This window comes from Salmo salar, chromosome ssa24, assembly GCF_905237065.1.
Source record: "Salmo salar chromosome ssa24, Ssal_v3.1, whole genome shotgun sequence".
Taxonomy (NCBI): domain Eukaryota; kingdom Metazoa; phylum Chordata; class Actinopteri; order Salmoniformes; family Salmonidae; genus Salmo; species Salmo salar.
Window position 1 is genome coordinate 39,465,194 of NC_059465.1, and position 27,231 is coordinate 39,492,424.

At 41.8% G+C, this 27,231-nt stretch overlaps 1 protein-coding gene across 1 annotated transcript; it reads right to left on the reverse strand.

Annotated features, from left to right (window-relative positions):
• On the reverse strand, nucleotides 1-27,231 carry LOC106585918 (excitatory amino acid transporter 1). Its single transcript, XM_014172659.2, has 10 exons — nucleotides 26,990-27,231; nucleotides 25,327-25,621; nucleotides 23,712-23,849; nucleotides 14,259-14,463; nucleotides 13,504-13,546; nucleotides 10,044-10,309; nucleotides 8,567-8,800; nucleotides 8,276-8,470; nucleotides 6,881-7,015; nucleotides 1-5,877 (listed from the first exon to the last, which is right to left on the reverse strand). The coding sequence occupies exons 2-10, from the start codon at nucleotides 25,505-25,507 to the stop codon at nucleotides 5,670-5,672; spliced, it is 1,605 nt and encodes a 534-aa protein (XP_014028134.1). The 5' UTR covers nucleotides 25,508-25,621; nucleotides 26,990-27,231; the 3' UTR covers nucleotides 1-5,669.

Below are 27,231 nucleotides of genomic sequence, written 5' to 3' on the forward strand. Positions count from 1 at the left end.
TTTTAAGGTCCATGTTTTATTAAAAACTATACAAATAAAAATCTGCATTTGCTTTCAGATTTTTGGGGGATTTTTATGTTTGTCGTTAATTATTTGAAGCGCTAACAAACAAACATATCAAACATGACACCAAAATCAATTGTAAACAAATGGAACTCATTAAATCTTTTCAAAAGTTTGTTTCACATAGCTTCCACTTATTAGCCGGTGTAGATATGGGATTTGGGAATGCTTCCTAAATGACACACTATTCCCTATGTAGTGCACTACTTTTGACCAGGGCCCATTGGGCTCTGGTCAAAAATAGTGTAATATAAATAGGGTACTACGTATATAGGGACTGGGGTGCCATTTGGGACGCAAATGGCACCCCATTTGCTAGGGAGGTTCTTAATAGCTAGGGAGATTCTTCATAGCTAGGGGGTTCTTAATAGCTAGGGAGATTCTTAATAGCTAGGGAGGTTCTTAATAGCTAGGGAGGTTCTTCATAGCTAGGGGGTTCTTAATAGCTAGGGAGGTTCTTAATAGCTAGGGAAATTATTCATAGCTAGGGGGTTCTTAATAGCTAAGGAGGTTCTTAATAGCTAGGGAGGTTCTTAATAGCTAGGGAGGTTCTTCATAGCTAGGGGGTTCTTCATAGCTAGGGGGTTCTTAATAGCTAGGGAGTTTCTTAATAGCTAGGGAGATTATTCATAGCTAGGGGGTTCTTAATAGCTAAGGAGGTTCTTAATAGCTAGGGGGTTCTTCTAGTTCTCAAAGGAATGTCTTTACAGAAACTTCACAGCCATCATCCTCCTAAAGTAATCTTTTACTCTTCAAATTCTATATATACATGTATCAAAACCTTTTTTCTATACAAAACAATTTCTAGCAAAGAAATTGAGAAGAAATGTAAAATTCTCACTATATGAGATTTAGAGCGTGAATACATTTTCTATTAGTTAATTCAATATTCATGTTAATTCAAGTTGTATTTGTCGCACCTTTTGGGTATGTCACATAACAACCACACTCAATTCTACATTCTAGATTTTCTTCTGCCCAATCAGTACGACAGTATAACCATAGAACTGGGAACTACAATTTAATAGGATCTCGATGAGAATAATAGACTGAAAAGTTTAAAAGCAGAAAAGTACCAATTACCTTTAGTGGTCTATTTACAGCTGGCTCTAAGGAGGAACAAGTGTCAAAGGCACGTCAGTTTGCAATTTCATCATGTAAAAACTGGCGCACTGGCATTTTCCAGGCCTAATGCCAGGTTTGGCAATTTAGCTGTTTAACGTCACCTCGATGGCGCTGAGGTGGGAGGGGTGCCAATATCTGATGTGTGTCCTTAAAAACGAGCGCAAGTGACAATTTTAGCAGCGCTAAAGGTACGTTTTAAGACCCACAAAAAGCAGGTCTTGACATGTAACAGATTTGATAATGGAATGGATTTTTAGAGAGGAAGCGCAGCCTATCCTGCCATGACTCATAGGTGCCCATAGAAGGAGAGATGTGTCTTTTGTGCTGGTGAATCTCATATTTATTAACATTAAAAAAACGATTGGTTTCCCCCCTATTTCGTTTAATTTGCTAGAAAACCAAGCATAACCTATCCTCCCCTTAACCAAGGCTGGTTTAGCAGGATCACATTGGTGCTGGTTTTTATCCTGGCCATTATCCAAGTAGCTTATGATTAAAGGTGCTTGAATTGGTCTACCTGAATTTTGCTTGTTCAAGTAGGCTATCCATCCCCGTTTTCAAAGATCGCCCCTTCTATTACCGAAGACACGCTCCTCCAAATTATTCAGTCCTCCTATAATGCTATGTTATTGGCCGATTTTTTTGAGAATCTGCCTCGCACATAGGGAACGATACAATTGACAGGAACCTAGTATTTCGTTTACTGTAGATGTGCATATGTTATGCGTGAAGACATTTAGGCCTGCGTGTGCACACAGTACCATGGAACGAAAGAAGCGATTTATGATATGCTTCTGACCCGATCCTATTTAGAAATACTGTTGTTTGAAAAACGTGTTGTTTAATGTTTCATTTAATGAACTTGATAAACGTATGATTAAGATTCACCTTCCATGGGTTTATGGTGAGGCTGGTTTAAGGCTCAAATGCAATTTCATCTGAAATTTCTGGAGAAGTGAAAATATGATGTGTGAGATGGTTCCATAATGTTTATAAAACATGACATTTTGCGAGCAGTATAACGGTGAGCGGACATTCTCCTTTTCTCTTCATATTGGATCTTTATCCAGTTTGGAATCGCGTAAAACCCTCCATAGTCTAAATTGCCTTGTCTGTATTATACGCCCAACGCAGCAATTACGGTGCTTGTAACTGTATTTAAACATAGCCTATTTAAAACAAGTTGTGGTTTCATTTTTATTAGAATTTGATTAGAATGATATACTGTCTTCTTTGGCTATATCAATAGCCTAGGGAATTTAATATTACTTATTGACTACGTCTTGCATGTCCATGTCCAGCATGAAATAAAGAGTACGCCTAGCCCCTATATTAGTGAGCACGCTACAGCCTATGTTTAACAATCTATTTCAATATTGAAGAAATGCAACTAGATCAATGTGGACTGCAAACATGTTCAACATATTTAGTTAATATGGGGGCAGGCTATTTAGGGAACTAGGCTATAATGGACTAACATTCGAATTAGAGTTGACGACAACACAATACATAAAAGACCTTAAATGCACAACTTGAAGCAACCATGGAGCATGTTCTGATTGGCCAGTGAGGGGCCACGTCTCGACACACCCACAACTTGATTATTCATCAAAACCCAGCGCTTTCATGCCACCGCCAGCTATTGCGCTCATTGCATTACGTTTGTTAAAATAGAGACCTTAGACATCAAGGGTTTCAGTATCAAATCATGAAACGTGTTCAACCATAATAGGGATCCCTGTAATGTCTTTACACAAAAAGGCATGACCAAAATTGTAACATACAGAAATTGTTTATATTTTTGGTACGATTATGAGAAAATGTCATACTGTTCAAATCCCACCTCTGGTTGAAATGAATATTTTGGCAGTTTTACAAACAAAAACCTCAATCTAAAAAGCTCTGACGCAAAGGGTTTGGCAACCTATTCTGGTTTGTCAGCAGTAAAAATTGTTTTTTTAAATGGCATAAGAGACAAAAGCAAGATGCAAAGACCCAACAAAAGACCACATAATTTCACATCTGACTTATCAAAAATAAATCATCTCTGTCAAACTGTTGAACTTTAAACACCATCAAAGGGTATGGTAAAGGCGTCCTATAGAAGAGTGGCAGGGATGCTTAGTTATTCCCTACCCAGCAAACAGGGGACTTCCTGAGAACAATCAGTGACATTCCGGTTAGGTCCCTTAAGGGTTTCGGATGGTCCCAAGGGCACATTCTCTGGGGGACCTTTTTCATAGGTCTTAGTTTGTCCCGGGGACGTTTTTAGGACGTTGTGTCATGGTCCCCTGAAGGTCCCCTGAACGTTCTTGGGATGTTGTGTCATGGTCCCCTGGAAGTTTTTGTCACGTGATGGTCCCATGTGTCCTAAACCATTATAAGTAATATAATGGTATGGCGGTTTTAAGGCAAGTGGTAGGCTGTTCATCTAAAATAGTGTAAAAATCTATAATCAATGATTACATTTGACATGATCACTTCGTACTGACTTTTCAATATGACCCCACCTTCAATTTTAACTCACAACCTCTGGATTTAGGATATGCTGATCAGGGGGTGATGTGTAATGAAACTACAGGGGAGAACATTTCTTTTTGACCTTTAGGGGACGAACTGGAAACTAGACAAAAACCTCCAGGAGGGACCATGACACAACGTCCTGACAACTTTAGGAGACCATTTTGTGACATCCTGGGGATGTCCTAATGACTCATTATTGTTTGAAGGGTATCTAATTCAGAAGTTGAACATTTTATGTATGTAATTCATACTAGGCACTTAAAACCATTGATTTACAGTAGGGTCTGAAATGGTTGACACCCATAAAGATCAGTGGTGTAAAGTACTTAAGTAAAAATACTTTAAAGTACTACTTAAGTCGTTTTGGGGGGGAATCTGTACTTTACTATTTATATTTTTGCCTACTTTTACTTCACTACATTGCTAAAGAAAATAATGTACTTTTTATACTCCATACATTTTCCCTGACACCCAAAAGTACTCTTTACATTTTGACAGGAAAATGGTCCAATTCACACACTTATCAAGAGAACATCCCTGGTCATCCCTACTGCCTCTGATCTGGCGGACTCACTAAACACATGCACTTCGTTTGTAAATTATGTCTGAGTGTGCCCCAGGCTATCCGTCAATAAAAATAAAAAATAAAAAATTGTGCCGTCTGGATTTCTTAATGTATGGAATGTGAAATGGTTTATTTTTTATTTATTTAACCTTTATTTAACTAGGCAAGTCAGTTAAGAACAAATTCTTATTTTCAATGACAGCCTAGGAACAGGGGGTTAACTGCCTTGTTCAGGGGAAGAACGACAGATTTTTACCTTATCAGCTGGGGGATTCGAGCTATACTTTTACTTTTGATACTTAAGTACATTTTAGCAATTCCTTTAACTTTCGATACTTAAGTATATTTAAAACCAAATACTTGTAGACTTTTACTCAAGAAGTATTTTACTGGGTGACTTTCACTTTTACTTGAGTCATTTTCTACGAAGGTATCTTTACTTTTACTCAAGTATGAGCAAAAAATACTGTTTAAAATAATTAAAATACTAAGCTATGTTGTATGCTCCATTTCTTTTTTTAATTATATTATTTTGTACTAATACAATTGCTCAGAGAAATAGATTTTGTTTAACGAGTAATATTAGTTTTTTTACCTCACCTTGCAAAAATAATGACACTGAGCATTTTTCTAAAATGTGTTATAAGATTGGAGAACACATTGGTATCTTCGACCATTCCTCCATACAGAATCTTTCCAGGTCCTTGATACCCTTTGTCTGCACTTATGGACTGCCCTCTTCAATTCAAACCACAGGTGGTTTCATGTCAGTCCATAAGCGCAGATGAAGGATATCACGGATCTGTAAGGATTCTGTATGGAGGAATGGTCTTTAAGATCCCTCCCAATGTGTTCTCCAACTCATTACATTTTGTATCAAAAGGCTCAGTGTAGTTATCCTTACAAGGTATTGAAAACAGGGGTGTCAATTATTTTGACCCTTACCTTTTGGAAAAAAGAATACATGACTTCTTAAACAAAATCTATTTTTCCGCACAATTCTATAAGTATAAAATAATATAACTTCTCTTTTTTTGTGCATACAATATAACTCAGTATTTTAATTATTTATTTGATACGGTCATTTTTGCTGATTTTTATCAACGGTGTTAATGATTTCAGACCCCACTGTATCTTCTTGATTAGATCAATATCAAGAAATGATTAAATGAAATCTAATCAGCACGAACGGCTGCAGAAGTTATTCAATGAAATCTCATCAGCACGAACAGCTGCGGAACTCTTGATCAAATAAAATACATCCTGTACATACTCTTGGTTCAGCTTCTTGGTCTAAACAAACAATGTCGTTTTTTGTAGTGTTTTGAGGATTGACATGGGTTGCTTCCCTTTACCATGGGATTAAAAACACCACAGTGGTCAAACTGTGGTCCTACATCTTGGTCTCACTGTCTGGAGGCTTCTCGTTTTCATACTCGTTCTCGTGGGCGATGAGCTGGTATGATTTCTTGTCTTTCTCCTCCACCACAGAGTTCCCCATCTCCGCATCCTTGGACTGTAACTCATGACGAGACAGATACTCAACAATACCTGTGCCAATGGAATCTCCCAGCACGTTAGTGGTGGTACGCAACCTGTCTCTGTATAAAATGGAGGGAGTCCAGTTGTTAGAGATAATATACCGTACAGAAAGGGAATATAACACTCAGAATATTACTCTTTCAGCTTTCCTACAAGGGACTCATTTTCTAAAATATTTTTCTCCCCAAAGAAAAGGCAAGGTTTACACAGAGGCAACACTTTGGTGTGACATTTTGCAAAGGCATGCACTAGCCAGCCTATTTCTTAGAGAGAAAAAAAATGTTTATTTACAATTTGAGGTTTGGCAAACTGAAACCAGGCGTATCATTTCACAAACTGGTGGACAGTATTTGTATTTAATAGGATTTATTAGGGACCCATCAGTTCCTGCCAAGGCAGCAGCTATTCTACCTGGGGTCCAAATATATTAACGCACTTACATGACATAGGAAATCAAATATAAAACACTACATGTAACATTATTACACCTCTACATATCTACAATACAAAATATATAATATACAACAATATTATGATTATCGTTGAACACAATGGGTATGTTTATATAACCTCTGAAAATAAAAGTGGAAACGCTCAGCCACTAGATCCCATGCATGAGATCTCTAGAGGAATCACATGTCGATAGAATCAGAAACAGATGGATTGGGGAGAATGGAATGTGAAGGGAGTCTCTCACTACCTATACTGACTGAGTCTTCCCTAAGGCTTTGGTTTCTGTCCAGAGATGGAAATTAAACTAACCCGTTAGTCCCTGGCTAGTTTTCAGACCAGGCTAGTAGAAAATATGCCAAAATATAGCCCGAACTCTGTCTTCTTAAATATGGCATGGCATAGATTTTGGACACTTGGCTAGTGGAACAAGGAACAACACATGGGCTGGTAGAAACTGTAGTCTACTAGTCCAGCTGGTCAGGATCCCAAATCCTTCAATTCCATCCCTGTGTCTGACACTGTCCACACAGTAAATATCCAAACTTCTTTAGAAGATGATCATATCAGTCAAACTATAAATAATTGTTACAGAAAATAGACTGTACTCACAGGAACCAATCCACTGCAATGATGAGGGTGATGTCATCAGTGGGCAGTCCAACAGAGGTCAGCACAATCACCATGGTGACCAGTCCAGCCTGTGGTATCCCAGCTGCACCGATACTTGCTGCTGTGGCCGTGATGCTATTCCACAGGACAGAGAGACACAACAAAATAAATAGATTAGATTAGATCAGGGTTTGCCAAACTCGGTCCTCAAGGGGTGCATGTTTTTTTCCCTAGCACTACACAGCTGATTCAAATAATAAACTAATCTACTGTGTAGTGGGGTGGCAGGTAGCCTAGTGGTTAGAGCGTTGGACTAGTAACTGAAAGGTTGCAAGATCGAAACCCCAAGCTGATAAGGTAAAAAAAAAAAATATGTCGTTCTGCTGCTGAACAAGGCAGCTAACCCACTGTTCCTAGGCTGTCATTGAAAATAAGAATTTGTTCTTAACTGACTTGCCTAGTTAAATAAAGGTAATAAAAATAACATGCACTGTTTGGGGTCCTGAGGACAGAGTTTGGAAAACATTGGATTAGATGAACGCACTAGCTGTCATTCTAGTTCTGTGGACACATCAGTTTTTAAAATGTTTTGCCTAAAATGACACACCCAAATCTAACTGCATGGAGCTCAGGCCCTGAAGCAAGGACATGCATATTCTTGTTACCATTTGAAAGGAAACACTTTGGTGTTTGTGGAAATGTGAAAGGAATGTAGGAGAATATAACACAATAGATCTGGCAAAAGATAATACAAAGAAAAAAACAACCGTTATTTTGTATTTGTTTTGTACCATCATCTTTGAAATGCAAGAGAAAGGCCATAATGTATTATTCCAGCCCAGGTGCAATTTAGATTTTGGCCACTAGATGGCAGCAGTGTATGTGCAAAGTGTTAGACTGATCAAAGGAACCATTGCATTTCTGTTCAAAATTTTGTGTCAAGATTGCCCAAATGTGCCTAATTTGTTTATTAATAACTTTTCATGTTCAAAATTGTGCACTCTCCTCAAACAATAGCATGGTATTCTTTCATTGTAATAGCTACTGTAAATTGGACAGTGCAGTTAGATTAACACGAATGTAATCTTTCTGCCAATATCAGATATGTCTATGTACTGGGAAATGTTCTTGTTATTTACAACCTCATGCTAATCGCATTAGCCTACGTTAGCTCAACCGTCCCGTGGAAGGGACACCGATCCTTAACAAACCCTTGACTCATTCAGTTTCAAGGAAACCAACCTCTGCAGCTCCTCCTTTTCCCAGAAGCTTATTAAATCCCAGAAAAATATATCTTAACTTCCATGAAGTTAAGATGCATTGATGTTAGTGGGAGACTAAGCGTAAGTCATGATTCATCCCAAAGAGCTTGGTTAATGGACTGGATGGACATACCTTATAGTGAGGATCTGTCCAAAGTTCATGTCCATGTTGTTGACCTGGGCTATGAAGAGAGCTGCGATAGCTTCATACAAGGCGGTGCCGTCCATGTTGATGGTGGCGCCCACTGGCAGCACGAAGCGTGTCACTCTCTTATCTACCCCATTGTTCTCCTCCAGACACTTAAAGGTGATAGGCAACGTGGCTGAGCTGAGGGTGAACAGGAGGAGAGGCGAGAGAGAGAGACAGACGAGACATTAGGAGTCAGAAAAGTCAGATCTACTGTCTGTCACCATGACAACTCACCTAGATGAGGTCCCCAATGCGGTGATGAGAGCCTGTAGGATTCCACAGATGAAGACAAAGGGATTCTTCCGTGTGATCACAAAGTAGAGTGTGGGCAGTACCAGGAAGGCATGGATAGACAGGCCAATGATGACTGTTATAGTGTACATGGCCAACTGGCCGCCCGTTTCTGTGATGTCATCCATCTCCACTATCTTCCCAGCTATGAGAAACAGGATACCAACGGGTGCATACCTGATGCAAAAAAAAAAAGCTAATTAAATCCAATGTCAAATTTAGGCGCACAATAACAAGCGAGTGCTGATAATCACGTTATTGTGGTACCGTCAAGATCAACACACTTCCATTATCACATAGTACACAACACCAAGTTCTACTTTTCTTATTTTTTGAAGTATTTTCTCTTGATTGGATAGATATAGAGGTTCATTAAATGGGTGAGAGACCGGTACATTGAGATTTAAATTCCCAGCCACGCTTTATTTCCCAGCCACTCTGTAATTCCCAGCCACCCTGTAATTCCCAGCCACCCTGTAATTCCCATCCAGCCTGTAATTCCCAACCAGCCTTTAATTCCCAGCCACCCTGTAATTCCCAGCCACTCTTTAATTCCCAGCCACCCTGTAATTCCCAGCCACCTTGTAATTCCCAGCCACCTTGTAATTCCCAGCCACCTTGTAATTCCCAGCCACCCTGTAATTCCCAGCCACCTTGTAATTCCCAGCCATCTTGTAATTCCCAGCCACCCTGTAATTCCCAGCCACCCTGTAATTCCCAGCCACCCTGTAATTCCCAACCAGCCTGTAATTCCTAACCAGCCTGTAATTCCCAACCAGCCTGTAATTCCTAACCAGCCTGTAATTCCTAACCAGCCTGTAATTCCTAACCAGCCTGTAATTCCCAGCCACCGTGTAATTCCCAGCCACCCTGTAATTCCCAGGCACCCTGTAATTCCCAGCCACCTTGTAATTCCCAGCCACCATGTAATTCCCAGCCACCCTGTAATTCCCAGCCACCCTGTAATTCCCAGCCACCCTGTAATTCTCAGGCACCCTGTAATTCCCAGCCACCATGTAATTCCCAGCCACCCTGTAATTCCCAGCCACCCTGTAATTCCCAGCCACCTTGTAATTCCCAGCCACCCTGTAATTCCCAGCCACCTTGTAATTCCCAACCAGCCTGTAATTCCCAACCAGCCTGTAATTCCTAACCACCTTGTAATTCCCAGCCACCGTGTAATTCCTAACCAGCCTGTAATTCCCAGCCACCCTGTAATTCCCAGCCACCGTGTAATTCCCAGCCACCCTGTAATTCTCAGCCACCTTGTAATTTGAACGCTCCGGGGTGAGGTTTCCCCTAGGTACAGATTTAGGATAAGCTTCCAGTCCCACAATCCTAAAACTGAACCAAGATCAATGTCTACGGGCAACTTCGCCCTAAACCTAATTCAAACCATGCCTAACACTACACCACGCACCACATGATAATGGCCACCAGTCTCATGATAGCCTCGTTGAGACAGACAAAGAAGTCCTTGAGGGGCTTGCCCTGCTCCTTCATGCTGCCAATGATGAGACCGAAGCATATGGAGAACACGACCAGACCCAGGGCATTGACCCCGTTCACCTGCCCCGGGATGGGGATCACTTCCTCCCGCATGATATGCTGCCCCTTGGTCCCGTTCAAGGTATCGTTCACCGTCATCTTCACATGGACCACTCTCTTTCCGTACTGCGTTTTAAACTGTAGGGCAAAGGTGCAAAGCTTTATTGATTTTTGTTCAGTGTATATAGTGTATTCGGAAAGTATTCAGACCCCTTGGCTTTTCCACATTTTGTTACGTTACAGCCTAATTTTCAAATGGATTAAATAGTTTTTTCCCCTTATCAATCTACACACAATACCACATAATGACAAAGCAAAAACGTTGCAAAAAAACCTGAAATATCACATTCAGACCCTTTTCTCAGTACTTTTTTGAAGCACCTTTGGCAGCGATTACAGCCTTGAGTCTTTTTGGGTATGATGCTACAAGAGTGTCTTGGACTATCATTAATGTGAAGACTGTTAAATTATCAAATCAATTCTCTATGTGTAATTATTACATGATTAAAGATTTTCTTCTTCTCTGTTGAACGTTACAGAGTTCTAGCCATTACGTGCCTCAGCTCATGCTGTTGGTCTCGTTGGCCTAATGTACATTTTGTTGGAAGTGGGTTTTATACACTCTGGGAAAAAGGGGCGTTCTAAGACGCCAATGTAATTGCTGTGCTCATGTGGGCGTGGCCACTGACTTGGTTAAGACTTCATATGATTTTTTTTTCTCATTTAGAAGGCTAACATCGCATTACATCTTCTCACAAATAGTTTCATATTTAATCATATACGTTCCTCTACATTTGGATGTGAGTCTGATAACGGGTAAATATATACAGTCAGAGATACAGTTATGTTGTTCAACCGTCTTTAGTTACATCACAAATTATTACCAAATTCGACAGGATTGTTAAATACCCATGGACCATTCCAAATGTTTGGAATACAGAAATACTGTTTACTGTTCTGCAACGTCTCACCCTGTGGTAACAAAGGGATTTAACTTCCATTGCTGAGAGTGGGAGAGAGAGAGTTTTCCTGCAGGTATTTATGACCATCATAAAACTGTGGAGAGAGAGAGGGGGGTGCCTATGATCCTTCCCCCAAGGGCACGTCATGACACTTGGCACAACTGTATTTGGGGAGTTTCTCCCATTCTTCTCTGCAGATCTCCTCAAGCTCTGTCAGGTTGGATGGGGAGCGTCGCTGCACATCTATTTTCAGGTCTCTCCAGAGATGTTCGATCAGGTTCAAGTCCGGGCTCTGGCTGGGCCACTCAAGGACATTCAGAGACTTGTCCCGAAGCCACTCCTGCGTTGTCTTGGTTGTGTGCTTAGAATCATTGTCCTGTTGGAAGATTAACCTTCGCCCCAGTCTGAGGTCCTGAGCGCTCTGGAGCAGGTTTTCATCAAGGATCTCTCTGTACTCTGCTCTGTTAATCTTTCCCTCGATCCTGACTAGTCACCCAGTCCCTGCCACTGAAAAATATCCCCACAGCATGATGCTGCCACCACCATGCTTCACCGTAGGGATGGTGACTCGTTTCCTCCAGACTTGATGCTTGGCATTCAAACCAAAGAGTTCAATCTTGGTTTCATCAGACCAGAGAATCTTATTTGTCATGGTCTGACAGTCCTTTAGGTGCCTTTTGGAAAACTCCAAGCAGGCTATCATGTGCCTTTTACTGAGGAGTGGCTTCCATCTAGACACTCTACCATAAAGGACTGATTGGTGGAGTACTGCAGAGATGGTTGTCCTTCTGGAAGGTTCTCTCATCTCCACAGAGGAACTCCGGAGCTCTGTCAGAGTGACCATTGGATTCTTGGTCACCTCCCTGACCAAGACCCTTCTACCTGATTGCTCTGTTTGGCCAGGTGGCCAGGTCTAGGAAGAGTCTTGGTGGTTACAAACTTCTTCCATTTAAGAATGATGGAGGCCACTGTGTTCTTGGACCTTCAATGCTGCTAAAAAATGTTGGTTACCTTCCCCAGATCTGTGCCTCGACACAACCCTGTCTCGGAGCTCTACGAACAATTCCTTCGACCTCATAACTTGGTTTTTGCTCTGACATGCACTGTCAACTGTGGGACCTTATATAGACAGGTGTGTGCCTTTCCAAATCATGTCCAATCAATTGAATTTACCACAGGTGGACTCCAATCAAGTTGAAGAAACAGCTCAAGGATGATCAATGGAAACAGGATGCACCTGAGCTCAATTTCGAGTCTAATAGCAAAGGATCTGAATACTTATGTAAATAAGGTATTTCAGTTTTTATTTTTAATAAATTAACAAAAATGTCTAAAAACCCGTTTTTGCTTTGTCAATATGTGGTATTGTGTGTAGATTGATTAGGATTTTTTTTTAATCCATTTTAGAACAAGGCTGTAACGTAACAAAATGTGGAAAGTCAAGGGGTCTGAATACTTTCCAAATCCACTGTATACAGGTAGGTAGATTTCTATGAACAGATTAACAATGAAAAAACCAACACACTTTATTACATAAAAGACCTGGTCCTCTGTAGCTCAGTGGGTTGAGCATGGCACCTGCAATGCCAGGATAGTGGGTTTGATTCCTGGGACCACCGATATGATAAATGTATGCACGCATGACTGTAAGTCTCCATGGATAAAAACATCTGCTAAATTGTATATATTATTGTATAATATGTAATGTACACTGAGTGTATAAAACATTAAGAACACCTGCTATTTCCATGACAGACTGACCAGGTGAGAGCTACGATCCCTTTCTGATGTCAACTGTTGAATCCACTTCAAACAGTGTAGAATAAGGGGAGGAGACAGGTTAAAGAAGGATTTCTAAGCCTTGAGACATGGATTGTGTATGTGTGCCATTCAGGGGGTGAATGGGCAAGACACAATTATTTAGGTGCCTTTGAAAGGGGTATGATATAGTATGTGCCAGGTTCACCGGTTTGTGTCAAGAACTGCAACGCTGTTGGGTTTTTGACACTCACCAGTGTATCAACAATGGCCCACCACCCAAAGGACATCCAGTCAAATTGACACAACTGTGGGAAGCATTGGAGTCAACATGGGCCAGCATCCCTGTGGAATGCTTTCGACACCTTGTAGAGTCTGTGCTTCAATGAATTGATGCTGTTCTGAGGGAGGTGTTCCTAATGTCCGGTATACTCAGTGTATTTGCGATAAGCAGTGGACTTTGATATTCCCCTGTGGGTTATATTACTATGCTTTGTTAATACTATCTGGATATGGCACTGATCTGCGTTTCACATTGTTCCCTTCGTACCAATCTGTCAGTGAGATCGATGTACGGTCCAGGTTAACATTTTGGAACAGAAAAGGACTTACCTGCTGTGTGCAAGCTTGCACAATGTTTGGAGGGAACATGTTTCTAGAAGAGAGAAACAAACCAATCAAATCTCAGTACTGAAAAAGTATTGTACTTGCTTTTTATTTTCCTTTACAATGACAAACTGATTACTCATGTGAATGTAAGAGAAAATCAGAAAACAACAACAGAACAGCAACAGGAAGCAACAACAGAACAGCAACAGGAAGCAAAGACAGAACAGCAACTGGAAACAATAACAGAACAGCAACAGGAAACAACAACAGAACAGCAACAGGAAGCAAAGACAGAACAGCAACTGGAAACAATAACAGAACAGCATCAGAAAACAACAACAGAACAGCAACAGGAAACAACAACAGAACAGCAACAGGAAGCAAAGACAGAACAGCAACAGGAAACAACAACAGAACAGCAACAGGAAACAACAACAGAACAGCAACAGGAAACAACAACAGAACAGCAACAGGAAACAACAACAGAACAGCAACAGGAAGCAACAACAGAACAGCAACAGGAAGCAACAACAGAACAGCAACAGGAAACAACAACAGAACAGCAACAGGAAACAACAACAGAACAGCAACAGGAAGCAGTATAATGTACAGTTGCGACTCTAACCCAACACCAAGTGACCTCGTCAGCAAATTTCAGATCTCTTAACGGTTAAGGTGTTGGGTTGACAAACGCTGGACCTGGGTTTGAGTCCCGGTCAGGGCACCACCCTGAATACACGACAATAATTATGGCCTACCTGATGAGGTCCATGAAAGCGTCAGCAGGGCTGACCTGCTCAATCTTCTGCTGATTTTTGAATTCATCCTTGGAGCCCTTCCCAGGGTGGATGATGAGCACCATGACGATGCCGATGAAGACTGCGATGACTGTGGTGGTCATGTAGTACACTACTGCCCGCATACCCATCTTCCCAGAGGCACGGCTGTCCAATGCTGCAATGCCTGGTGGGACAAAAAGACAGCCTGGTGATTCAGTCTGAGAATAGAGAAAACACTTGATGACAATCCCAGACCTGTCATGCTCACCAAGTTTGTGTTCCAAATGGCTCCCTATTCCCTCTATAATGACTAGGGTGCTATTTGGGACACAGCCCACCACTCTCCCCTGACTTCTTCTCACACAGGAATTGAAACTAGCTGTAACTTCCAGGCTGGACTGCTTCAGCTGGGTCACTGTACCTGAGTTTGAATCTCTTTGACGGGATGTAAAGGATGTTAAAGTGAGACATTTTTTTATTGTTATTCTGGGGAGGAAAACATACTGGGACAATGAGCTTGCTTTACTAGCAATGGCGTTAGTTAGCGACATATTTTCAGTGTCAGCTGTCCTTATGGGGTATTCCCCCAGTTCAGCCTTTTGTGTGAATGAGATGTGATGTATGTGTTCTTTTCAGAGGTGCACTGTGTGACCCCTACATGGCCCTCTGTCCCAGTCTCTCTCCTCCGCTCTACCCCTTTACACACTAATCTTATTGCCTGCAATTCTCTTTCTTTACCCCCCCCCTTTTCCCTTTCGGACAACCCTGGGAAAAGTTGTTGACTTAGTCTAGCTTGCACAGCTACATTGATTCTCCCCCGTCACTTTGGCAACAAGAAATGCAGCCACCGCATTTTCATCCTTTAGAGTGAAATAATTACTTTCTCATACAGAGAATGTTCATTAAACCAAAGTGCTGTACACCCTTAGGAAAAGGGTTCCAACAGGGTTCTTCAGCTGTCCCCATAGGAAGACCCTATTTGGTTTCAGGTAGAATAATTTGTGGTTCCAGGTAGAACTCCTTTGGGTTCCATGTAGAACACCCTATGTAAAGGGTTCTACATGGCACTCAAAAGGGTTATAAATGGAACCAGAAGGATTATTCAAAGAGTTCTAGAGGAGAGGAGCGTAGAGGAGACATTGTGATGCCATCCAGCACAATACCTATTCAATTCCTATAGGTCCTGGACAATGAGCATGAGGCCATTAACTCTGTATAGGTTCTGTCCTAAATGGTACTTAATTCACTTAAAAGTAGTGCACTATATAGGGAATAGGGTGCCTTTTGGGACGCAAACCCAGATCTCTGGCATTAGCACAACAGACAAAAGTGAACTATTTATTTGAAGCCTGTCAGAAGTAGAAGTTCCGTGCAGGGTTCCTTCATTTATTGAACTGATGCAAATGCAGATTGTCTGTCTGATGTTCTATATTGACTTAGACCTTTTATGAACAGTGATTTGTATGACCATTTTTTACGGCAAAAACATCTTGAAGACAACTGATCGTGCCAATCAAGGCACTGTTTAGGCCTACATTGCCAACTGTGCATCAACAGTGGGGTGTTTACTTTAAAATGAGAGATTACACATACATCAAGATGAGCAAAACAAAGGCACAGTGTATTCAGAAAGTATTCAGACCCCTTGACTTTTTCCACATTTTGTGACATTACAGCTTTATTATAAAATTGATCAATTGTTTTTCCCCCCTCATCAATACCCCATAATGACAAACAAAAAACAAGGTATTTCAGTTTTTTATTTTGAATACATTTGCAAACATTTCAAAAAAACTGTTTTTGCTTTGTCATTATGGGGTATTGTATGTAGATTGATGAGGGAAATAAAACTATTTCATCAATTTTAGAATACGTCTGTAACGTAACAAAATGTGGAAAAAGTCAAAGGTTCTGAATACTTTCTGAATACACTGAGTTAGTGTAAAAAACGGATTAGCCTGATTTAGACATGGGCTAGAACTAACGAGTGGGTTCATGTGAGCAGAGGCCCCACCACACACCCCTTGTATAACCTCGGCGGCCCCACCCCCTAACTCCCCATCCACCCATCCACCCACCCTCTAAACCCCTGCACTTCCCTCTTATGTGGGGTCATGAAATGCCTGACCACAATATGTTTTTTTCTCTTCTAGAAAGCAACGGAAGGAAATGCAGTGTTTTATGTGTAGTAAGAGGACAAGGAGGGAGAGCCATGAGGGCCCTCGCCACAAGCAGTCCACACATAGCAGTAATTAGAGCAGCTGACGTAAAGAGGGAGAAAACGACAGAGGCCTCTCTCTCTACCTCTGTCTCTCTCTCTCTCTCCCTCTCTCTCTCAATTCAATTTCAATTTAAGGGCTTTATTGGCATGGGAAACATATGTTAACATTGCTAAAGCAAGTGAATTGCATAATAAACAAAAGTGAAATAAACAATAAAAAATTAACAGTAAACATTACACTCACAGAAGTTCCAAAAGAATAAAGACATTTCAAATGTCATATTATGTATATATACAGTGTCGTAACGATGTGCAAATGGTTAAAGTACAAAAGGGAAAATAAATAAACATAAATATGGGTTGAATTTACAAAGCTGTGTGTTCTTCACTGGTTGCCCTTTTCTTGTGGCAACAGGTCACAAATCGTGTTGCTGTGATGGCACACTGTGGTATTTCACCCAGTAGATATGGGAGTTTGTCAAAATTGGGTTTGTTTTTGAATTCTTTGTGGATCTATGTAATCGGAGGGAAATATGTGTCTCTAATATGGTCATTTATTTGGCAGGAGGTTAGGAAGTGCCGCTCAGTTTCCACCCCGTTTTGTCTTCTCTTGAGAGCCAGGTCTGCCTACGGTGGTCTGCCTACTATCTCAATAGCAATGTTCACTGAGTCTGTACATAGTCAAATCTTTCCTTAAGTTTGGGTCAGTCACAGTGGTCAGGTATTCTGCCACTGTGTACTCTCTGTTTAGGGCCAAATAGCATTCTAGTTTGCTCTGTTTTTTTGTTGATTCTTTTCAATGTGTCAAGTAATTATCTTTTTGTTTTCTCATGATTTGGTTGGGTCTAATTGTGTTGCTGTCCTGGGGCTCTGTGGGGTGTGTTTGTGTTTGTGAACAGAGCCCCAGGACAAGCTTGCTTAGGGGACTCTTCTCCAGGTTCATCTCTCTGTAGGTGATGGCTTTGTTATGGAAGGTCTCTTTCTCTCTCTCTACCTCCGTCTCTTTCTCTCTCTACCTCCGTCTCTCTCTCTCTCTCTCTACCTCCGTCTCTCTCTCTCTCTACCTCCGTCTCTTTCTCTCTCTCTACCTCCGTCTTTCTCTCTCTCTACCTCCGTCTCTTTCTCTCTCTCTACCTCCGTCTCTTTCTCTCTCTCTACCTCCGTCTCTCTCTCTCTCTACCTCATCTCTTTCTCTCTCTCTACCTCCGTCTCTCTCTCTCTCTACCTCCGTCTCTCTCTCTCTCTCTCTACCTCCGTCTCTCTCTCTCTCTACCTCCGTCTCTTTCTCTCTCTCTACCTCCGTCTCTTTCTCTCTCTCTACCTCCGTCTTTCTCTCTCTCTACCTCCGTCTCTTTCTCTCTCTCTACCTCCGTCTCTTTCTCTCTCTCTACCTCCGTCTCTCTCTCTCTCTACCTCCGTCTCTTTCTCTCTCTCTACCTCCGTCTCTCTCTCTCTCTACCTCCGTCTCTCTCTCTCTCTACCTCCGTCTCTCTCTCTCTCTACCTCCGTCTCTTTCTCTCTCTCTACCTCCGTCTCTCTCTCTCTCTACCTCCGTCTCTTTCTCTCTCTCTACCTCCGTCTCTCTCTCTCTCTACCTCCGTCTCTTTCTCTCTCTCTCTCTCTACCTCCGTCTCTTTCTCTCTCTCTACCTCCGTCTCTCTCTCTCTACCTCCGTCTCTCTCTCTCTCTACCTCCATCTCTCCCTCTCTCTACCTCCGTCTCTCTCTCTACCTCCGTCTCTCTCTCTCTCTACCTCCGTCTCTCTCTCTCTACCTCCGTCTCTCTCTCTACCTCCGTCTCTTTCTCTCTCTCTACCTCCGTCTCTTTCTCTCTCTCTACCTCCGTCTCTCTCTCTCTCTACCTCCATCTCTCTCTCTCTCTACCTCCATCTCTCTCTCTCTCTACCTCCGTCTCTCTCTCAAACAAAATACTTTGGAGGACAGGCAATGTCAGAAATCATCTAGATATTACAGTACAATTTAACAGTAACATATTGGGATATACACTAAACAACATATGGATATTGGCAGGAAATGGAACACGCTGTTGTACATGTCGATCGAGATCATTGCATACATGCTCAATGGGTGACATGTCTGGTGAGTATACAGACCATGGAAGAACCGGGCCATTTTCAGCTTCCAGGAATTGTGTATCGATCCTTGTGACATGGGGCCGTGCACTATCATGCTGAAACATGATGTGATTGTGGTGTATGAATGGCATGACAATGGGCCTCAGGATCTCATCACGGTATCTCTGTGCATTCAAATTTCCATTGATAAAATGCAATTGTGTTCGTTCTCCATAGCTTATGCCTGCTCATAACATAACCCCACCGCCACCATGGGGCATTCTGTTCACAACGTTGACGTCAGCAAACCGCTCGCCCACCCGACACCATACGCTCTGTCTGCAATCTGCCCGGTACAGTTGAAACCGGAATTCATCCGTGAAGAGCACACTTGTCCAGTGGCCATCGAAGGTGAGTATCTGCCCACTGAAGTCGGTTACGACGCCAAACTGCAGTCAGGTCAAGACCCTGGTGAGGACGATGAGCACACAGATGAGCTTCCCTGAGATGGTTTCTGACAGTTTGTGCAGAAATGTTTTGGTTGTGCAAACCCACAGTTTCATCAGCTGTCCGGGTGGCTGGTCTCAGACGATCCTGCAAGTGAAGAAGCCAGATGTGGAGGTCCACGGCTGGCGTGGTTACATGTGGTCTGCGGTTGTGAGGCCGGTTGGACATACTGCCAAATTCTCTAAAACAACATTGGAGGCGGCTTATGGTAGAGAAATTAACATTAAATTCTCTGGCAACAACTCTGGTGGACATTCCTGCAGTCAACATGCCAATTGCGCACTCTCTCAAAACTTGAGACATTTCTGGCATTGTGTTGTGTGACAAAACTGCACATTTTAGAGTGGCTTTATTGTCCCCAGCACAAGGTGCACCTGTGTAATGATCATGCTGTTTAATCAGCTTCTTTATAAGCCACACCTGTCAGGTGGATGGATTATATTAGGAGAACTGCTCACTAACAAGGATGTAAAAAATAAAAAAGTAAATTGTCCACAAAATTTGAGAGAAATAAGCTTTTTGTGCATATGGAACATTTCTCAGATTATTTCAGCTAGTGAATGTTACGCTTTACATGTTGCGTTTATGTTTTTGTTCCGTATAAAAGTGTCAAACCCTTTAAATGTTGTATGACACAATATATTTAAATGTTTCTCTCTTCTTACAATGTTGCAATCCGAAGTTGCATGTAACATATTTTGTACCATTAGAAGTCATATTAGCCAAGCTCAACAATATCCATCCATTTTATCACTACCATGTTTGCATTTGATGGGATCCCAAAAAATGTCCCTACATTCTCTATATGTCGTAGTCTGAATCAAAGTGTTTATTTCAAGTCCCAATGTGGCAGCAACCCAATGTTAACATCGATGTCATTCTCTAACCATAGACTCCAATGTAGTCAGGCAACAAGAGTTTCCCATTTCATAGTGTAAATCAAACCCTGCAGCGGTTTTATGAGCCAATGACCAACGTAATGTTTCCTACAGCTGTTTAACACAGTATGCTAGATGAGGAAACACTTTCACATATCTAATAATACTGATTAGATTATATATTTTCAGACAATAATTTCCCATTATGCTCCTTAATAAAGTTATTCTCTTCTTCACTGTTTTTGGAGGTTTACTTTAGTCTACAAAGTTCGCAGTATCAACGAGACCCAAACATTTCCTTTCACTTTCAATGGATCTTTCCTCCATTGTCAAATCCTGAATTATAGATTAAATTGCCACCAGTAAAAATGGGGAAAAAAACATCCCCCTCACGTTTTTAAAGTGTGAAATGCTTTTTTTGGGAAACATAGGCACAAAATATCTTACTGGAAGAGTTTCTTTTCATGAGGTGAGAGAAAGACTGCTTTGTCTCTCCAGGCTGTCTCTGCATGGCCACCGTGACCCTTGACCCTACTCGACCCGAGTCGGAAGCTCCTGTTGGGTGAAGAGACCCGCGACCACACAGGAGCAGCACCACCTAGTCTCACAACAACTCTTGTTCAGTTCACTCTTCACCTTCATTACGCTCTCTCCATTCCATCTGTTCATCTGTAACAACACTCAATCACCTATCTTTACTCCCCCAAAACAGATCTGAAACCTGGAAGGTTTATGCTCAATACCACAACATCCCAGAGCTCAGTCTGAACACAGATCCTATTAAATTACAGTCTGGCTGGCTAGCTAACAAACATACTGTGCAGATGTACCTACAAATGCATTGATTAAAGATCCAATGCAGCCGTTTTTATCTCAATATCAAATAATTTCTGGGTAACAATTAAGTACCTTAGCGTGATTGCTTTCAATTTAAATGGTCAAAAATGAACAAAAATAGCTTTTTGCAAGGACTGACTGGGAGTGGTCTGATTGGGGAGGGGAAAACTGAAAACTAGTTGTTATTGGCTGAGTGGTTTGAAACTCTCTTTCTTATTGGTTTATTAACTAATTGACTGCCTGGTGATGTCACTAGGAAGGCCAACACTCCATCACACCAGTCTTTTTAAACAGCTCTTACACTAAAAGGGAATTATCATCATTTTCACACTATTATTCTATTTGACATTTTAATCATTTAGCAGATGCTCTTATCCAGAGTGACTTACAGATAATGCATTAATTTTCAGATAGCTAGGTGGGACAGCCACATATCACCTTCATAGTAAGTACATTTTCAAATGAAGCATGTGTTTTGTTAGTCCAACAGATCAGGGGCAGTAGGGATGACCAGGGATGTTCTCTTGATAAGTGCGTGAATTAGGCAATTTTCCGATCCTGCTAAGCGTTCAAAATGTAACGAGTACTTTTGGGTGTCAGGGAAAATGTATGGAGTAGAAATTACATTGTTTTCTTCAGGAATGTAGTGAAGTAAAAGTAGTACTTTAAAGTATTTTTACTTAAGTACTTTACACCACTGTACATACTACAGGGATTTCTTGAAGAGCTATAGTCTGAAAACACAGAGCTTTGTTTACTATCATGTATCATGTGACATTAGCTCAGAGGATATGTTAATGAAGAGCTGCACGGTACAAAGCGTGTTATTATAGGCCAAGAGGAATTCAAGGGAACTGGGCCAGCTCTCTGTCACTCACTGTGAGCAACCACTCAGAGGCCACATGCATAACGCCCACTTCCTGTCAAATACAAACAAGCAGACACGACCAGGTACAAGCCCGTCCGGAAACATCACTGATGTTTTGGCTTGACTTTGCACGTTGGCTAAGAATTGGGACAGAGAAAAACAAATGGAACATGACCGTCCTGTAAGGTCATTTAGAAGCACAACTGGCCCCAAAAAACATGCACTGGCAAACATGGAATACTGTTTGCTCTCAGGTTATGTCCTAAATACCACCTTATTCCCCTAAATAGTGTACTTCGCCTGATCAAAAGAAGTTCACTATATAGGGAATAGGGTGCCATTAGGACGTGACCTCAGAGGTACATGGTAAAGTCAAGAAACAGCAAAGAAAGTGTTCACCTAAATCACATAACAATATCTATCAATATATACTGAACACAAATATAAACGCAACAATTTCAAAGATTTTACTGAGATAAAGTTCTTATGAGGAAAATCCTAATCTATAGATTTCACATGACAGGGCAGGGGTGCAGCCATGAGTGGTCCTTGGAGGGAATAGGCTTACATTTACATTACATTTACGTCATTTAGCAGACGCTCTTATCCAGAGCGATTTACAAATTGGTGCATTCACCTTATGATATCCAGTGGAACAACCACTTTACAATAGTACATCTATATCTTTTTTGGGGGGAGGGTAGGGGGGGAGGGTTAGAAGGATTACTTTATCCTATCCCAGGTATTCCTTAAAGAGGTGGGGTTTCAGGTGTCTCCGGAAGGTGGTGATTGACTCCGCTGTCCTGGCGTCGTGAGGGAGCTTGTTCCACCATAGGGGTGCCAGAGCAGCGAACAGTTTTGACTGGGCTGAGCGGGAACTGTGCTTCCGCAGAGGTAGGGAGGCGAGCAGGCCAGAGGTGGATGAACGCAGTGCCCTTGTTTGGGTGTAGGGACTTATCAGAGCCTGAAGGTACGGAGGTGCCGTTCCCCTCACAGCTCTGTAGGCAAGCACCATGGTCTTGTAGCAGATGCGAGCTTCAAATGGAAGCCAGTGGAGTGTGCGGAGGAGCGGGGTGACGTGAGAAGTTACCCACTGGGGACCCAGAATCAGCCAATCAGAATATGTTTTTCTGGACAAAAGGGCTTTATTACAGACAGAAATACTCCTCAGCACCCGCCCAATGACGATTCCGCAGGTGAAGAAGCCCGATGTGGAGGCCCATGGCTGGCGTGAGGCCGGTTGGACATGCTGCCAAATTCTCTAAAACGACATTGTAAGCAGCTTATGGTAGGGAAATCAACATTCAATTCTCTGGAATGAACTCTGGTGGACATGCCTGCAGTCAGCATGCCATTTGCACACTCCCTCATATCTTGACACATCTATGGCATTGTGTTGTGTGACAAAACTGCACATTTTAGAGTGGCCCTTTATTGACCCCCAGCACAAGGTGCACCTGTGTAATGATCATGCTGTTTAATCAGCTTCTTGATATGCCACATCTGTCAGGTGGATGGATTATCTTGGCAAAGGAGAAATGCTCACTAACAGAGATGTAAAGTCAGAAAATGTATGTACATGTGATATGTTTTTATTTTTAATAAATTAACACAATTTTCTAAAAACCTGTTTTTGCTTTGCCATTATGGGGTATTGTGATGTCATTATGGGGTATTGTGATGTCATTATGGGGTATTGTGATGTCATTATGGGGTATTATGTGTAGATTGATGAGGGAACTTTACATCTGTGTTTTTAGGGCCGTAGTAGAAGTTCATTTCTTATAGCTACTTGTCCAGCTAAAACCATTCATGTTCTCAGCAGTAGTATCGCAACAGCATAGACAATGTTGGTGGAGTTAAAGCCACGGTATGAGCAGCGGGCATGCTCCTGGATGAAGTACAGCTCTAGGATCAGCTTCCCCTTCATCAAACAAAACCTAAACCATTAGTGGGGGGGGAACTAAACTAATCCATGATCAGCGTCTAGGGGTAACTTCACCCATCTCCAGTGTGGTGTGGTGGAACAGGTGGTTCCTCGTCTAACCTGTGATGAGACTGGACACCAGCAAGGGAAGCACCAGCATCTGCAGCATCCTCATCAGCAGCTCTCCAGGAAATGAGAAATACTTCACCTCGCGGTAGGTCATCTTGTATGGCCGCAGGGCAAATCCCAGCCCTATACCTGTCAAATAAAATAAACAACCGCATCTATATTATAGTCTGACTGGAACAGATCCATGCAATTATCCATCCACAATAATCCCACAGATTTATATCTAATTAAAGAGATCTACACTGAGTGTACAAAACATTAGGAACACCTTCCTAATATTGAGTTGCACCCTCTTTTTCCTTAAGAACAGTCTCAATTCATCGGGACATGGACTCTACAACGTGTCATAAGAGATCCACAGGAATGCTGGCCCATGTTGACTCCAATGCTTCCCACAGTTGTGTCAAGTGGGCTGGATGTCGTTTTGGTGGTTGACCATTCTTGATACACACGGGAAACTGATGAGCGTGAAAAACCCAGCAGTGTTGCAGTTCTTGACACGCTCAAACCAGTGTGCCTGGAACCTACTACCATACCTCGTTCAAAGGCACTTACATGTTTTGTCTTGGCCATTCACCCTCTGAATGGCACACATGCACAATCCATGTCTCAATTGTCTCAAGGCTTAAAAATCCTTCTTTAACCTGTCTCCTCCTCTTCATCTACACTGATTAAAGTGGATATAACATCAATAAGGGATCATAGCTTTCACCTGGATTCATCTGGTCAGTCTATATCATGGAAAGAACAGTTCCTAATGTTCCTAATGTTTTGTCCACTCAATGTATAAGGGATTGAAAAAGGTTCCCTTTGTTCGAAAACTCCTAACAGAAGTTGAGTGTGTGTCCCAAATAGCACCATATTATGCCTATATAGTGCACTACTTTTGACCAGAGCCTATAGTCGTAGTGGACAATATAAGGTATAGGGTGCCATTTGGGCCACTCTATTAGTGTGATCCTAATTTCAACATGACTCCAGGTGGCAGGGTTAGAGTTCAGGAAAGGAGGGGCAGGCACTTCAATTGACCCTTTCTCTGGGGGCTGTGTGTGGAATTCTATCACAGAGCTTTTCCCGGCTATGATCCTGCTGGGATAGGCTAAGGGGTCAATGGGCAGAGGTTAGAGGTTAGGGAAGGGTTCCTCCACTCACTTCATCTGACTCGCCATTATTCTTCCCTGGGAGCATGAAGGCATGGTGGGAAGTTACACTGCTATCAGATGCACTGGTGACACAGCAGATTATCAATCGTGACCAAATTGTCCCCATTTTGTATGATGTGAGAAGGAAAATATGAAAACATTGATTCTTAGTGGATACCAACCTTCAACACAATGCATTATCATTTTTTTTTTTAAGGAAATCTAATAATTTGTTTGTGTGTGTGTGTGTGTGTGTGTGTGTGTGTGTGTGTGTGTGTGTGTGTGTGTGTGTGTGTGTGTGTGTATTTCTGTGTGTATTTGTGTGTGCATGTGTAAGAGAGAGAGAGAGAGAGAGAGAGAGAGAGAGAGAGAGGATGAGGAATATGAGGAAATTAATACCAACTCTGTTCTTCCTGGCCCTTTCTCATTTCTCAAACTAAAAGGCTAAAAGACACAACACTTACCAATGATGACCGCAGCGACAGTGAAGATCACAAAGGCGTTTCTGCGGAAGAAACCCTTGACATCATCCTTAGTGACACTCTCCACCCTCTGCACAGCCTTCAGGGAACGGGACTGGAGGCCATCGCGGATCTGTCTGACTCGGCTTCGGGCCTGCGGGTTCTCCCCGTTGCTCTTGGTCATAGTTGCTGGTAGTGCTGTTGCTGGTACCACTAAATCCCAGCACCTGTGAGGACCTATAGATCCTGATTCTGTGTCCGGCTCCCCACACTGGTCTTAGAGCTGAGATGAGACAATCTGGGGAGGGAAGGAGGGTGGAACATGTGAGAGAAGAAGAGGGCTATAATATCTATTTGTTTAATTAATGTTTCATTGTCACATACACCAGATAGGTGCAGTGAAATGCATTGTTTTACTGGGTCAGTCACCCCTGGAGCAAATTAGGGTTAAGTGCTTTGCTCAAGGCATGTCCACAGATTTTTACCTTATCAGCTCAGGTATTCGAACCAGCAACCATCCCAAATCATCACACTTACCAACCACAATCTCTGGACCAAAACCTAGTGCAAAGCCTGCCAGTGGAAATGTACCATAATGATCCATTGAAATATCACTATTAAGTATCAGACAACTAAAACCTCAAAAACTGTACAGTATGTAGACCTACACGTTCCAATGATAATCACTAATTAAACTCTCAAGGGGCAAGTGGGAATGAACAGAAAGAAATGGGAACTTTTACAAAAGCAACATCAAATCACATGGATTGGATAATATTTTCACAGAAAGTAAGTCATATAACCTAAAGAAAGTCATCTATCTATTGCCATCGATCTGATCAACAATAATTTACTTTTAGATTTCGGTTTTAGGTGAACATCTGTGATATATACTGTATGTACGTATACAAAATATATAAAATAAAGATGAATAAATCTGAACTGAAAATATAAGGAATACAGACAAGTTCTTTATGTAGTAGCTGTTGTATTGTAGGAGCCAGCCTGGTCTCATAGACTAGACGTAACACAGTCAATTTAAATCCGGGACCCTCAAATTAGCATAATATGTTATCTTTGGTATGGTTACATAAGACAGACGGTTACATATAACGAACATCTAGCAATGCAAAGGTTGCATGTTCGAACCTTAACCTTAGCCCTAGCCTAGCTAACGTTAGCAACCCAGATAATGTTAGTCACAACTATTTTAAATTCGTGGCATTTCATACGTTTTGCAAATTCGTAACATATTGTACAAATTGTAATTCGCAACAGGATATACGAAATGGATGATGCACATTCAAAAATTAAGACATACCAACGTAAACCTAACATATCATACAAATTTGAGTTTTCTTGATTTACTTTTACTATGTTACGTCTACCCCTGAGTCCAGGTTGGCTACATTGCTCAGGCTACTATGAAACAGCATAGAACTGAAGGAAGCAAAACTCCACTCCTTTAGTAATGCCACATGTGGAAGCACAGAAAGCTTTTGTTCAGTCTGAGCTGCCAGATAGTGAGTAACTAATAGAAGCAACCAATAGTGAACTGCCACATAGTGACTAATCAGTAGTGAGTAATGAGTCAACAGTAGCACACAGCCAGTGGTTCAGTCAGATAAACACATTTTAAAAAGTGTGAAGAGAGTTGCTACTGTACCTTTAAACTTTAGGATATCTTCCTTAGGGAGTCATTTCTTGGCCTTTGCAGGGTTATTTGGGGTAAATCTCAGTCAATAAACAAGAGAGAAGAGTAGCTCTTTAAGTAGGATCTGGTGCAACCACTGCTGGAGAGGAGGGAGCGAGGGGATGACCAGCGCTGGAGAGGAGAGAGAGAGGGAATGAGGGAGAGAGAGAATGAAAGGGCCAGTGAGCGAATGGAGGGAGGCGGTACACAAAACT

Bases quoted from the DNA above. Each gene is read 5' to 3' on its own strand.
- LOC106585918 (XM_014172659.2), bottom strand. From the start codon at position 25,507: ATGACCAAGAGCAACGGGGAGAACCCGCAGGCCCGAAGCCGAGTCAGA. The intron at 14,464-23,711 runs GTTAGACGAGGA...TTGTCCCACCAG, and splicing joins GGTGTCCAGTCTCATCACAG to GCATTGCAGCATTGGACAGC. The intron at 10,310-13,503 runs GTAAGTCCTTTT...TTTGCCCTACAG, and splicing joins TGCAAGCTTGCACACAGCAG to TTTAAAACGCAGTACGGAAA.